We start from the raw sequence: 16,496 nt of genomic DNA, 5'->3' as shown, positions 1-16,496 counted from the left end.
GTTGGCTCATTGCTTTACTTTATTCACTTGTCAATTGTACTGATCATTTTCATCTTTTCTTTGGTGTCTAAGTAAATAAACTTGCAAGTAAATATTTTCTAGAAACTGTAATGCATTTTATCAACACATCAATGCAATGCAATTTAAAAGGCAAGTTGTTAAGTCACTAACTGAAACTGTGTAATCTACGTATTAACAACAATCGTACAAATCTTACATCCATGTCCTACATCTGACCGAATTTTAATTTAAATTTTTAATAGTTAATCCGCGAACAATGGTGTGGATCATATGTTTGTTAAGTGTTATTTATTACTTTTACTGTACTAATGTAACATATGATTGTTAATTGTTCCTAAATAAATAAATAAATAAATACATCTTTGAGAATTACGTCATGATTTGTACCTGCGTATTTGTCTTTTAGATAATATCTAGGTACTTACTTTATTTTTTAGCTAAAGGGAACGAAAATAAAACAGAAATTAAAATATTTGAAGTCATTTATTACCGAATAATAATGTAGAATAATGTAACACATTGAAATAATGATTGTTGCAGTCTCAGAGATATTACGTAGGATATGGGCAGCATCTTATATTCACTACAAAACATTTTATATAGGAATGGCAAAGTTTTATATTATAAACTAGTCAATACAAAGCAAACTGCCGTAGTCCAGTTCCATTGCAACACAACAAGGTGCATGGAAGACATTTTTTCGAGATTCCAAGAGTCTAATTCATTTCATTCACACAATCTATTAAAATAATGCATGACTCAAAATCTTATTCTACAATAATATTTGAGATACGTTGAGAATCGTGGCCTTTCCTCTGGACATCTTATTTAATGGCACATTTGGAACAATTTATGAGTATAATTATTCATTTCGAACTTATTGACACACGTACCTTGATTATCCATTCACACGTCATACATTTACATAATTATGATCGTTTGTCTTAGTACCAAATATACTTTTGATATCAATCACGAGATTGAAGTAACATTATATAAAATTTGACTATCAGCAGATACTCCCAGACCTAACTACACATAATATTAGTTACATTTGTATCCTTACCATAATGCTTACTAAAATCAATGGAACAAAAGAAAAGCACGTATAAAATACTCTATATAATATCTATCTACTTAATTATAATCGAAAGACTTATTCAAGTCGATATGTTTATTCCGAAGCATTGTTATAGCTTTACGTCTACTACAATTAACTCACTGAATATTTCATATCAATTGGGTAAAATCTAAGACCAGCCAGTACAGCATGGAAATATAGATCACGTTTTATCGAAATGCATGGCTTTGTCTTAACATTTTATCAAATTATTAATACACGAAAAGAAGTTAAAATTAAACATGTCTTAAATATCTCACGTGTGAGGCTACTCACGAAAAGATGTGGGCAAGTCTATAATATATTTGATGAAAAATATAATAATATAAATGTCTATATATAACTTGCCCAGATCTCCCTTGCTGTTAACCTCTATTATAGTAAACTAATACAAAAGATAGGCTATACTTATGATAGAAATGATTGTATGTATACTTCGTGTGTACTTTTAAATATCATTTGCATTTTATTTGCGAGTTGAATTGAACTTACAACACTAGATAAACACGAAACAAATAGTATTCAGTAAACAGTAAAATGTTGCTTATTCGCAAAATCAGTTAGTACCACAGCAAATTCCGTATCAGTATAACAAACAGTTCTTTGTACATCATACGAATGTTTCAACAATTTTTTTTTATACTAATTTAATCGTAGTTTTTCACTAAATTTAAAGCTCGAGGCAAAAAGGCAATTGTTGTCTTATTTTTAAAACAGGTAAAATAAGGAATGTCATGGTCATTCATGTCGTTGGAACTGAATTTTCTTACATTACTGCGAATGAGCGTTACGATTACTAAAAGAACAATACACTGCGTCCTACACGTTCTGTGAAGAAAGTAGTCTTGGATACAAGAGCTGAGATTGTAATAAATGAATTGTATAGGAATCTCACTTATATGATCTTCTCAGATATCGTATTCGGGACTACATAGGACGATGATAGCGTTGCGTGTATTGCTTGCTCAGTCTCAAAACTTACGTCTCTGTTTCCTTGGCGTACTTGTCAATGTTTGGGTAGATCGGGGCCATCTCGAGGGTGGAGGGTGCTGATGGTGCGTTGGAGTTCATGTGCAGCCTTCGTGACAGTTCGTCTAGCACTTCACCGAACACGCGCAGTGACATGTTCTGTCCTAGCAGATGCAGGAGTAGGAAGTCACCCACCTAAAAAGAAAATAACATTTAACACACGTACTCTAACATATTGACGCCAAAAATCGTTTGTATTTGCACTGTTTTCCTTCATCTTTATGGGCCTTTTACGCACCTGAGTTTTCCTAACGAGTGATTCGACTCCAGCTGGTGTTCCGAAACGGAAACGTCTCTTCAGGATCGTCTCGCGAGTGCTTGGCAATAGGATCACTGCTGCTGAGTACACCAGGGCCAAACCGCTCACTACTGACAGGATGATGAACCTGGAAAAGAAACACATTAATAAGTAAACATAATTTAAAGTAGACACGTACAAAACTAAGGATAACATGATACTCTAATTCCAAAGTAAAACAGACTGTAGGTAGTGTTAAATATGCAATGCATGAAATCATGCATTTTAAGTAAATAGAGGTCAACTCACCAGAACCACAGGAAGATGAAAATCTTCTCATTGAGAATGTTCAAGGCGAGTACGCAGAGAGCGTCGTGTTTCTGGATCGTTCCAGAAGCTCCGAATTTGTGGAATGTACACTTGGTCAGTCTTGGGAAGACTTCGATCTGGAAATAGGAAGTTTTACATTAGATAACGGTAGTAGAAAGTCAAATATGTTTAGTAAATGATATACACACAGTTAAATGTTACTGTGATAGGTACTTGTCTCAAAGTTCTGGACTTACCATAGGGTCAGTTCGTTGTTCCTGGTTCATGTTAGAGAACTTCACCACATCGGTACCGTAAGTCAAGAAAGCACCACCGAGGAATGTGTCCAAGAAGAAAATGTTTCCGACCTGAAATTATCAAAGTAGTCTGTTAATGTATGTCTTTTAAGATCATTTTCATTTAGAGAAGATTAGCCATGACTTGGCCACGCCTCCCATTATATGGGGTTTAATCTTTTTAGGCTATCTAACAATGGCCCCTTGTATCTTCCACTCACGATTGTAATACATCTCCATACATTTTTACTGGTTATTTATTCATTTTATATAAATTTTACGTCTGAGAAATACAATATTGGAAGTGTTTAAAGCAGAATGATATTATGTTGACCTCTAATTAGCTACGATAAGGGCACAAGGCTACTGATGATATGTCATTACTATTATCTTAAAACGAGCATATTAATACTTTGTCATAGAGCATTAGATTGTAGATACTTACCACGTTGACGAAGTTTAGAATCTCGCAGAAGAAGTAACCGAAGGAATAAGTGTTGTGCATGTGCCTAGTATCCACCAAATACTGGACAAGCCGGTTCTGTAACACACAAAACAGAATATTAGTCATGAACAACATAGGTCTCTCAACAGAACAGAAAATTACATAATAGACGTTCCAGGCTCAGTTAATTTGTCTTATTAGGGACGTTCATCAAGTTTCATTAGTATCGGGACTTATCTCAATTGTGCCACTTTATTAAGAAACCAGATACCTATGTATATTGGCCTTATTAATGTGCTGACATTATCTGTTTACCGTTCCACTGGGAATATTCTACAAGTATATCAACGTTGTGGTACTTACCAAACGGTTGTTTTTATCGTCTGCAATACTGGCAGCGGTACCTCGCATACCATCAGAGATCATGCGGACTTTGCCCTCTTCCCAGTTCTTCCAAACCCAGTGAGGCACGTAGAAAAGCAGACCCTGGAAACAATTAGGTTAATTGTCAATTACATCCAATATAACATTATTTCAGCGTACGCAAACGTCATGGAATTGAATAGAAAAATTATGATCGCGCTTCAAACCTGTTTCTAGTAGCAAAAACTTAAGAGGTAGCAAGTCAGATTTACTCGCTCGAAGAAAAATTACATCATACATTGCGCAACGCAGTACAAAGACCTCTCGGTCGATTACAAAGAAGTCTGCAATTTTTAATGACTGGTATTTATTGATTGGTAAAAATATCTTACTTGGAAGAACAGCATGAAAGGCACCCATTGGTAGTAGGCGTGGATGCGTCTCTCTTCCTCGTAGTCGTTTCCAAGACCGGGATGTGCGATGCCTCGGGCAGGGGAATTTGGTAAAGTGAATGTGTAGGTGATCCAGCAATAGGTGTTCAGAACGTGGCCAGGTACAGCTCCGTCGTTGATACATGAGATCGGTTCGCCTGGAAGGAAATAATAAAGTTATATCATACATTCTTAAGTACTTACAATCCCACGTTTCTTTGTGCGCAATGAAAATATAGTCATGATGCAAATATTTATTTAACCTTCAAAGGAATATAATCATTTTTATTAATGACATGTGAGGAAAGTAACAGGACCTCTCTATTTCTTGGTATTTAAAAATGGTGAAGTAAGCTGAATTGCGAAAGTTTGTCCCCTAACCGACGTAGGCAATCGTGCTGTGGTTTTTTACCTGACGTGGATTAAATGTAAATCGTGGTGCGTCATTGTTAATTTAGGGTAAATTATAGCTGCATTTTCCTTATCAAAAGTTTTTTTTTATAATATAAGTTGTTAGACCCTTTTCTGAGTCACGTTATGACTACTTAACAGTGTACAGTTATGTTAAAGTCCACATTAACATACTCGCTATGATTAAGGCCATTAGAACTTTGCTTCGGGACGGAATCAGCTATATGGCAATATGCATTAAGATGGCTTGTTATACTTATTGAACTTATCGATATTCAAATTAAGGATATTATGTTTACGTTGTTGCAAATCTATGCTTGTACTCCTTTCATATCCATGGGAAGTGTTTGTGTAGTAGTGAACAGGACCAGATATAATTAGTTTGTTAATATGAATACCTATTCATAGCCCTGACATTGCAACAACAAGTTGCGGATGACGCTAATATCGTCAGTAATAGTGCATCTGCCCGTCCCGTCGTAATTGTCGACCGTGATTCAAATCACCTTGTTCGCAACGAGGGCTGAGTTCCGATGTTATATGTTCCTGTTATCAATTCATAAACGGCCCGACGTATAACACAAAATTGTTTAATTTATCTCAAAAGAACGAGGTTTGTTTTTAAAACAAGGTTTTTATTCATATTTTTTTCACATACCATGTGAAATGTTTCATTATGTACAGTAATGTGAACAAACGAGAATTTAATTTGTCCTGTTTCGTCCAGTTATATATAATCTCATTTAATTTGGGTGGACGGCACAATGACATGTCAATACCACTCTGTTGGATCACAATGTTGGGAGTGACCACACTTGCTGCAAGGCGGATGCTGTGAACAAAATTCTGAGAACGCCGCTTACAACCAGGCAGTGTGTTAGTTTACCGCTTGTTTTATCCGATTTCCTCAGAGGAAAATATCATGATTGATACTGCGTTCATCGATATTATTGCATATGTATTTACCTACAATGAAAACACTAGCTTCCTACAACTACGTACGTATATAGAAACGAAACCTATTACTGACTGGTCAATATGAATGACCTAGATACGTTACATAACGAAATGAAAATATTCAACGTTTCCAAAAAGCATTAAATAATTTCCGCTTTCTTTCGATCTATGAATGCCATTTGCATAGGTCACAATGCATTTCGAAATATTGTATCATATGAATACCGTTAGCTCTGACTCAACAGTCGAGGTGTCGAATTGACCGAAGTCACATGCTTGCTAATTGCCCCATAACGAGCACTTGCAATTGTTAGAGCATTTATCGCCGTCTTGATAATCTCAAACGAACATACAAATAAGAAATAACGACTTAACAAGTAACGCGTTGACATCTTTATAGCTTGGTGCATGACAAAGAGTCCACAGTCGTAACAGAGAAAGGCAAGTTGTATAAGAATATAATCTAAAAAGTTTGCAATAAGGAAGAAATGATAAGTTTCATCGACAAAGAGACAGTAGCAGTCTTCTTTATCTTCAAAAGTGCATTGACTTCATAAATTCTTACAATCGAGAGAAATCGACCACGACACATAACTGCGATATAATCACAACTCAGGCTTTTACCAACAACAAAACGAGCAAATTACCTTTCCAATACTGTTAATGTTATCACCAAGCTATTCAACTTATGCTAATTTTAAGTTACGTTGTGCACTGTAAAAGTACTTGATAAGGATTTAAAACTGTTCTATCAACAGTACCCTGAAATACTCGTTTTGCTGCGATTGCCTGGTTATTACTGGGTCATGGTGAGCTAGGCTGCATAAACTTAATATTATTGTACCTACATCATAGTGTACAAACATGGCATATGCTCATTTAGAACAAAAATATCATAAATGTCGTGTGGAGAATTTAGGTCGTGACGTTAACCAGTGTCATAATAACGTTGACCATTGCAAAGTGACGCTGACAGTTTATGTTCGTCCAAAATTATTATGGATCTATTGTTCGTCACGTACTACAAGCTTTATCTCCCTACACATCCCTTTTTTACAATTTATGTACCGATAAAATGTTGCGTGTGACTTACGCAGCTATGATGCAAGCAAAATCATAAACTTTGGACCAAGTTTTTTCTAGTTTTGTTCATTGTTGTTATACAATTCATGGAACGCTCGTATCAATAGTATACTACAATTAAAAGAAAAAATCTTTGTACGTTGTTGTAGGCAAACCTGTTTCCAAATCAATCGTCTTTATATTTTTAAAACAATTAATCAATGCTCGTTAGTTCATTCTTACGCCATGATGCATAGTAACAGGCAATCTGTAGCAGTCTTATCGTTGCTAACTATGGTATTATGATTACTAACACCTGAGGCGTAAATGTGATTGTATAGGCTGCATGTAGGGCAAAATATCGCCGACTACAAACATTGCAATAAACTCCATATGGATTGCTGACTAACTACCTATGAGACAATGTGCACCGAGTACGTGACCCAGCGTAAGGAACCTGGACGCTTTAGTATGCAAGTTTATTTGATATTACTATTGTTGGATGGTATGTAGAGTTGGAAAGTTACAGACAATGAGCCACGGCCTAATGACCCATTAAATGTCTTCACCTAGTGAAAATTACTAACACACTTGCACGTAATTGTTTATTTTAGAATTCAAACTCTTAGACTCAATTTCTACATCTCGAGACACTAAACAGATTTGTTAAGAACAGGTTAGCTAATTTGTCTAATGCAATTTGTCTGTCACGAACTTTAGAAACTGCAGTGGATAAGGAAAACTGTAAATAGGGAGATCAAATGACAGTTGATTTTGAACAATACGTTTATAAACAATAAATCCATTTAACATACAATTGGAATTAATACAGACCTTGTGCGTTTCAAGTGTAAGTCACGAAGTATGATCTTGTTTGAATTTGAATACTGTATTTTAACTATTCGTTTCCTCACTGAGCAATATCGTCGTATGGTTAATAAGTATAGGTTACAAGTGGTCATTAAGGAGTAGTTTGTTTGTGTTTGTGCCTCATCAAATGGGGAGCACGCGATAACGTCGAACGTAAACATCGTTTGTTCCACCGGCTCATTGGAGCACTTCCTAACATCACGTTCGTTATTATGTAAAGACGTAATAAATGGTAATCAGCTCGTTCACATGGCAAAGAACTAGTTAGTTCTATCTGTTTCTGTATCGGAAACACTCCAATCACTTACTGCCTAATAATAGTTTTCCTTAAAAAAGTCAAGACAAATTAATGTCACCTCTTTTCTATGAATCATAGACGGAAAACTTGTTGAGCAAGATAAAGGCAAACCTTAATTTTTGGACGATAACAATCGTAAGGTAAGCAGCCAACACGCAAACGTATTGCATGTGTGTCATAATCGCTTCATTAACACGTAAATCATTAGGTAATTGGGGATAATGTACCTAATGGACGGACGAGTCGTTTAACGACTGTTTATGGTCTTTATCGAGTTCATGATAACTGTTATAGTTCTAATAAGCTCGCGTCTTGATAGCATCCAGATGTGCGTTATGTAACAGACGCTCAGGCTCGTCAATGGGACATTATTTGGAAGCTAAGACTTAAGACTGATACATTGTTAGGAAGTAATTATTTTCTTCCTTGAAACTCTATTAGTGCCCACTTTATTCAGTTTTCATAATGTATCATTGAAGAGTACATAACCTACACGATGAAACTGTCATTTTATAATGGAGTTTATGAGTAATGCGGATAGATACCAATATTTACTTACGATAAATATAGCAGTATCATACATATATGTTTAATTTTTAATTTATGAAACGAGTGAGTGTAAAACGGAACAAATAGCAGAAGATAAATAAAAGAAAGGATTCCCACAGGATTTCACTAGTAACGTAATATAAACATCCGCAATAAAGGCTATTTATAACAGTTTAGATGTAAACACTAACATTTAACGCGTTCTACATTGTATTTGACTTTGAACTGCTGTTACTGTTAAACTCCAGTCGACCGTAGAAAGATTACCATGACCTTTGCTTTCCATGCTTTGGTGATCAAATGACACAATTAAAAACGTGGCTTTTTTGTCAAATGTATTTATAATCGAGTTTTCCATTTCCAAGGATTGTGTTTAAAAGTCAGATGTGTGAATGTAGAACACAGAACAAATGTGAAACGTTAAGTTAGAGAGAAATGATGATGCAATAGTTACGGAAAATGGGTCATTTCACATTTGAATTGTCTTTTTTTCGATATCTTATCTAAAATGTAGGATGGGAAAAGCGAAAATTGTCAAGTCAACGAACGATTGACACGAACCGTGCCTAAATAAGGACAAGCGAGAGATGCTTTTGTTTTGACGGGCTGGGAAGCGTCGATAAATAGATGCAAACGCTCGCATTGTCTAGCAACACACGTAAATTACTATGCACAAACTTTCCACAATCGGTTCATTCGAACACTTGTTGCCTAATACATAATCTCATATGCTTTGTAAGTTCACTGACCCGTTTCGCTCTACTGAATTGAATCTTATCACGTACGCTTACGAGTGTATGTTTGTACAATCAATTTGTCATGACGTCTCAATTTAGGTAACTGTTACACACGGTGTTCCTGCACTGAACAATGACCTGAAAATGATTCACAGTTTTTAGGTATTTACAAGATTTGACCAGACGGACTGTTATGTCTGTTTAGAGTCTTTGTGTTATACGGTCTTTAGGTTACTGTCTAGGTCAAGATTTGCATCTTTGAAAACATTAACGTTTGTAATTAGGTGTACTGAGTTCAGCTTTCACTAGATTTTTATGATTCTTAGTAGTACTTTCTCGCATATGATGGTAATGTTTGTGATAATTTAAAGTTTATTGCGTACTTTAGTTAAATTTATGGTCTTTTCTCATGCTCGCGTAAAATGTGGGGTCTATATTTAATCACAATTTGTAATAAACTTTAAGTCTATGAAGGTATTAAACGATACAAATGATTTCACAAGACTCAATTTCAAAATAAATAAACGCAAATAGCCAATTGTGTGCAAGAATATAATAAGACTAAAATAAGCAATATTATCAGAACTCTATCAAGTTACAAGGTTAACAATAGTTAAGTAATTCCATCTCATACATAATGTTTAAATTATAATGCACCTTGTTAGGAAACAGGTTGAATCTCCATGGAGCGTGAATAGGGGAAATATTAAGTCCTAGTCACATGTTTTCATGGGAACTATTAAAAAAACTTCCCTTGAATTTAAATGTTCACTAAGTATAATTATTCTGAAAAGTTACATTTTATCTCTTTAGTTTTACTATTGGTTTCCTGAATTTGCCACTTTACTACTTATCGTCGTTTATTTTTGTCTGTTCATTAGTATCTAAAGCTTCCTTATTACAGTTTCTCATGGATTTAACAAAGGATGTGTTCATTGTATCAATACGACAATGACATTCTCCGTTCAGTAAATTGTTGACTTTATAGCCATTTCTTATTGTGTGTTTCGCTAATAAACTATAGACAATACGTATAGAGCTGTAACCTGTTGCCGTCCCATCGTCTATCAGTCTAGCAATGCGACAATGACCCATATCCCGTTTACGACTTCCGTGAGTAAATCACTAGCTGATATAGGCAATTTTCTAACATTATCATATCAAAGAGTTTAATCTACGAACGTGCGTACTTACTTACTACCTATTTGTGTTATAAATGCATAATTTTACGCAAGGAACTATCTTAGGACCAATGTAAAAATCATAGGCCCTAAAAGAGCAAAAAAGAAAAGTAAACTTACCAATAAGGTTATTAGCGGTGACAAGAATACAGCACAGGAACAAAATGGCTGATGTGATGCGATAGTGCATTCTGAAGACCATGTTGTCGATGACAGCTTTGTCGATTAGGTAGCGGACCTTCACGAAGCCCGCCACCGACGATACCAAACCAAATACCGCCATTTTAGATGTGTTTCTTTACTTTCGTTGTCTGAAACAAAAAGCAATACAATCAGTATACAGAATATAGAGTAAATCTTATCTAGATCCAGATTTACTCAATGTAAATCATTATCAGATTTAAAAACATGAAATTTTAATTGATTTGCAAGTGAATGTTTTTTTGCTATTGCTTTTTATCAAATACATGACAAACTAATAACCCTTTGTCTACATTAGAACACTAGTCACAAAACATCACTATAAATACATCGACGCGTCTTAACTAACTTCGTGACAAGTGCCATACGCCACCCATACGAAATTAGAACTTAAACGGTAAACTTTATTAGTGTTTTGATTCTCTCAATGTGCGTAACAGCTGTGTCGCCTCGTCGTTCTCATGTCTTCATTTTCGTATAAACATTGGCTTTGTACGTTTATATCCCAATTTGATAAACAGTTATTTGATGAGAACACGATTCAGGTTTACTAGGGCTGGTCATTTCAATCAATGACCCCAAACATAATTCAACGATGTATCTACTTGTCGTGCCTCCCGCCCACGCCTTGTCCAGTCGGGTCCAAGTTTTTGTAAACCAATATTTTTTCTTCACAACTCCACGTGTAAATATGTGGAGTCGTCGTATTGACTTTTATACTTTACTAACTAAACCTGTGTTCGCTGTGGTCTATGGCCGTAGGATGTGTATAAATGAATGAATAGTTACAATAGTCTGGTAGACAACTCATGATAAATGGATCTAACCTTGACGACTTCTTGATCCCGTTCCTACGCGGTGTCGCTTCTAACATGTGCTATTTAGGTCGCTCGCAGGGGGCAATATTAATTGATCATTGAAATTTGTTATGAAATCATCTCGGACACGAGCGTCTATTGTAATATTGTTATTGACAGAGTCGAATATTGGCTTTTCATTCTGTACGATATGTGTCGGCATTTGATAGCCTTAGTTTATGTCACTTTACTCGACTATTGCACGCAACTCTTAAGTTTGTAGCATGAAATATTTTTTAACTATTTTGCGAACATAATCGTAATCGTGTTAGGATTGAGTGCGGTGGAGGCGAATGGTGCGCCGGCGCAGGGCATGTGGCGGGTCGTCGACCGGCCGCTGTTCGTGCGCCTCCTGCGTTTTTAACCTCCCTCCTCCCCCGTGCCCCCTCGCTGCTTTACCTCAACCGACCCTGGCTGATGCATCGCTTGGCAACGCGAATTTTACGCGGAAACCAGTTTGAACGGCGACAATCGTTACAAGTTTGCATGTCGCGATCTTGACAATTGATTAGTATTAGCTAGCGTCTAGTGTATCAATTCAAATCAATTTCTCAATTGGTTATAATCTAACGTTTGTTAGATTCGCAATACTTCTAAATGACATTCTCATCAAATACAAATATTTACTTGTCATTCGGTCATCGGTAGAATCGATACGTCGACGTATTCCCAGAGTGATAAATATTTTGAGGAACTCGTTGTTTGCTAACGCCGTGACTGATAATGGGCTCGTGGAAGAGGGGGAGGTGAAGCGTACATTCCGCTGTTTATGACATGCACAGGCGCACAGGCAGTGGCGGGTGGGTCCGTCCCTGAACCTTTTGTGCCGGTCTTAACTGCATATCCTTGTTCCACTCGCTTATTACCGCAGCCCATTTATCACCGGCACTTCGCCTTGCTAACTTGCTTTTATATCTTTTGTTATAAATTACTTCGGCATTTATTACTTCTTCTCTTGTAAATCAAAACAATTGACTGTTTTCATGTATGCCGAACTAAATAAGTTCGATTTTATTCCTATATTCGTTATGATGAGCTACGGCATATGCAAGTTCATTACTTATTTTAAGTCAGGGCACGCGCGCCTAACAATCACAGCTGAATGGGCACTAATTGCGGTAAATGTGAGTCGCTTCGAGCTACACAGCACACGTTCAAATTTAATACAATACTGACTACTTTCGTGGGAAAGAATCTCAAACCTGCGGTATCGATGCCTCAGTCGGACAATAAAACATTTCATCAGAAAGCGTGACTAATGACGTGAAACGATTGCTCTGAATATTAGGTAACGTTCAGATTTGCAGTGCAAGTGAACGGCCCAGTTTGTCGCTTCTGTTGTAATTTACGTCTCAAGTCTCGCTCGCGGCTAGGGAACGTACTGATTCAGTTTGGTCGGCTACTGTCGTCTCGTGCTTGATATAATTAACTCTCATTGACTGCGTTGATTGTTACCAACATTCCTTCCCGCATTGTTTACATTGTAAAAAAATACGGAACCACGTGGTACCCCTTCTTAACATTCGTTTGAGTTGAAATTATAGGCGGTGGTCAGATAAGTTGTGTTGGTCATAACATCCGCGGTGACTACGCCCGCCTTTCGTCATGTTTTGTGTCCACTCGCACGGAAATGCGCTTCTAATGTGGACCTGCGGTTGCGTTAATGTGGTCCAGATTATATTTCACAGACCTTTTTAACTACACGCTCTGATAAAATTCTCGAATGCTTTGCTTATTGGCGTTATTGCGATTGCAAAGAATTAATATCTCACAACAGATAATCATTATAATAATATTTTATCTTCCTCGGGTCAAAGATCCACGTTGGAATTATTTATGGTTTGTAAACAAAGTCATGTTTTATAAAACTTATGCGGGCTAATTAATAGCGCGTGTGCAGCGTACGCAATGAGGTATATAATAGGACTTTCGAACGTGCTTAGTATTTATCTACATTTCTCTGCTGGCATTCTTCTAATGCCAGGCAAAGAAATTCAAGAATCATTTTCTCAAAATCCTCCTTACGTTCCCGGTACCATTTAAATATTTAAAACGAACTTGAAAGCTTTACAAGTACAAGAATAGGCGTGACTGTACTGCCAATTAGTGTTACTATTATTTTTATATGAGAAACATGAATACTAAACAAGTTTGCAAGTTCAAGGCATGTTTTAGAGGTTATCGCCAGGCGCTTCGGCGTCATCATGGATGCAGGTGCCGTGGCCGCGCGCCGTGACAAGAATAATATGTGAGACCGGTTAAAGATGCCCCCTTTTGTGGCATCATACCAAAGAAACTCTCACACGGTACCTAATGAGAAGCCGATAATTTCTTACTCTTTCATACGTTATTTGAAATTTAAATGTGCTATACGGTAACTGTTACGAAATCATATTTAAGGCACTTGATATGCTGACCTTTCTAAATGATCACCTTAGATAACGGCAACACTCCATGATTACATTAATGTCATTACTGAGGAAACTACTGTTGAAATTCATTAAATGTTCGTAATAACCAGTAATTATGACGTCTAAATTAACTAGAGTAATACAGTCCACCTATGGAAGTTATTATTAGTACGCTGTCGTTTGTACGGTAGGAAATTATTTTCTAGTCACTCGCAATGTAATTGTTATTTTGTTTTGTACGCGAACATGTCCGGGTTGTTAAAATTAAGCGGGCAGAGGTTTGATTGTTTTTATTTCTTTATTCACCGTGTCCTTGGTCGGCACATCTTCAATGAAGTTTCATGGACCGTGAATTTTGCGTGTGTAACAACATGTGTAGCCGATCTTATTAAGAATCTCCGCAATTAAATAACACGATCTGTATCTTCTAAAAATACACCGAATTCTAAGTTTTATGAATTAAAACGTGGTAATATTCATTCAAACAATGCGGTGTGAATTTGTTCATCCCTTTAGCTGAACTTGCTTTGTCCATTCTATTCAAATGGAGTTCCCGGTAAATAGAACGGCGTCCCTTTCTCCCTTACTCGTCGCTCAGGTAAACGGGCACACAGCCGCTACCTGTGACCATGAGAAACGACACTAACTCTTCCATGCGTCTTTAATTCATAACATCATTAGGTTCATATGGATTCAGTAATCATTCGTTCATTACTTATCCACCATTCCTACCTCGCAAGACAGCGATAGGAATAAAAAAGAAATGTGATGACTATGCACAAGGCTTTTGTTCCCGCACATGTATGCTGTCAAACAACATTCCTCGCGTCGTCGATATGAGTTAAGCTCGACTCAATCCAATCCAGTAAGCTTTTGTGACACAACTCACTTACCTTTTAAACCTAACTGTTACTTCTCCAGCAACTCCGGTATCAAATATTTAACGATAGCAAGTCGCTCGTTCTTTTGTACACAACACTGATCACAGCCTCACTTATTTATCTAAAACTACTTTGCTACAATAGTTCAACGTCATTGTATTACAAGGGATATGTCATACAATAAAAATGAAGCGGTTCAAGTAAAACGAGTGGCAACTAGGGGCCCGCAGCACAGCGCACCAGCTGCTCGTGGGTCGGAAATGTAACTGAACGAACTAGCGGCCCGATTCGATCGGCCTCGTACACGGTGACTCGCGCGGGATTTTACTACCAATGTTTGGCGGCTGTGTTGCGCGCGCGCATCTCTATCTGTCTCTTTCTTACCCGCACCAAGCGCGTCTGGCTCGCATGTCTGCCGTCTCCCTCTAAAGCTAAAATGCACAGTAGCTGGTAGCTACGGGTACTGAGCGCGTTCGAGTCGAGGGTCTTGACTCCGTCTTGAGGTTTCACCGTGAGCAATATCTCTCGTGTCGATTTTTTTGGCGAGATTTTGATGACTGGTTTTGAGTTCGACGGGTGAAGATTGCTTGCGGCTGTTAATTAACACATTTTCAAGCAATAATAATTTACTTACTAAGTTGCAGTATTTTCCTTAAAAGATATAAATGCATTTTTATAACAATTTGTCCTTAATCTTACATCTTTACGAGTTGTTTTGAATGAGTTTAGAAACTTTATGTCAATGAAATCAGCTGGCTAGCTGTGGAGTGTTGTTTAGATAAAGGAGAGCTTATAATTCTTTGTTCAGATGATATGTCTAGATTGAATATATTAATTAAATAAATATTGTGACAGAAATTTTCGGTCATTCACTTTTAATGTTCCGATTTTACGAAACTTATTAACAAAATCAGTGTGACTTCTTCATAAATACTTAAAGGTTCATAATGATTATTATTGGTCCAGTCCTTGCGAAGCTCTGTCGGCTGCAACCTCATTGGACAGGCATGCGACCGTCTACCTGTTCCTTAAGTCGATATAAAAAGCTAAATACAGCTGAGATGTGGTCTTACCCGATTGCCCATATTAGTACTTTATCATTACGTAAGTTTAAACCAGGTCCATTATTGACAAGCCTACTTCGTTATTATTATTTTTATTTCACCACGTACCTACATTTTCTAAATGCTTTATCGCCATATTTTAAGCTAGCAAGCCAGTTTTGCTGACGTCCGTGCTTGCAAAAATATTTGCTTCTCATTTCTTGGACCGTGGGACGATGATTAATAATCTTTTTTGGCAGCCGTTCCTTTTTTAACTTAATTAAGACCCATGAGTTATGGTTGTCCAGTATTTTACATTTCTTCCTAGTAATATGTTCTTTTACACCTTTTCTTCAATGCAGTTTGTCTGCATTCTAAGTTTGTGAAGCTAAAATGGGAGATTAGCAAAAATATCAACCGGTTGTCCCGCCCATTAAAATAACTTAAAAGCCTTCTGAGTCATCGCTTGTGAGCCTATCTCTTCCACGTGGTATTTTGTGTGCAATGTTACTTAACCTTTTTCTTCCATTTTTTAGCCAAATACTTCGCAGATTTTAGGTCTTATTACCTACTTGCCTAAAAGTTCTTTAGTTTTTCTTTAGAAGTTTCCAGTGTTATTTAAACATTTCAATGCTGATTATCTAGAATATTATAATTAGTCCTCAAATATTTGTCTAAAACAGAAACATAAATAACGGTTACTACCAAATACAGACATCATTTGAATATCACCGCGAATTTGTAAGGAAAATTTCGTTCCAAACCACGTAAGAAACAACACAAAGA

The 16,496-nt window shown here is 36.7% G+C and overlaps 2 protein-coding genes across 4 annotated transcripts in view; one reads left to right on the top strand and one right to left on the bottom strand.

Moving 5' to 3' along the window:
- Positions 1-16,496, top strand: part of LOC118262119 (dedicator of cytokinesis protein 4) — a 68,290-nt gene that overhangs the window by 9,592 nt on the left and 42,202 nt on the right. The gene's annotated exons all lie outside the window — the stretch shown is intronic.
- Positions 486-14,991, bottom strand: LOC118262120 (innexin inx3). The gene is made up of 9 exons (XM_035573263.2): positions 14,680-14,991; positions 10,438-10,628; positions 4,214-4,410; positions 3,822-3,944; positions 3,459-3,554; positions 2,975-3,085; positions 2,718-2,854; positions 2,409-2,556; positions 486-2,305 (listed from the first exon to the last, which is right to left on the bottom strand). Exons 2-9 carry the CDS (start codon positions 10,598-10,600, stop codon positions 2,120-2,122), a joined length of 1,161 nt encoding a protein of 386 aa, XP_035429156.1. The 5' UTR covers positions 10,601-10,628; positions 14,680-14,991; the 3' UTR covers positions 486-2,119.

The sequence above is a fragment of the Spodoptera frugiperda genome, chromosome 20 (assembly GCF_023101765.2).
Source record: "Spodoptera frugiperda isolate SF20-4 chromosome 20, AGI-APGP_CSIRO_Sfru_2.0, whole genome shotgun sequence".
Classification (NCBI taxonomy): domain Eukaryota; kingdom Metazoa; phylum Arthropoda; class Insecta; order Lepidoptera; family Noctuidae; genus Spodoptera; species Spodoptera frugiperda.
This window is presented reverse-complemented; position numbering and strand designations above follow the sequence as displayed.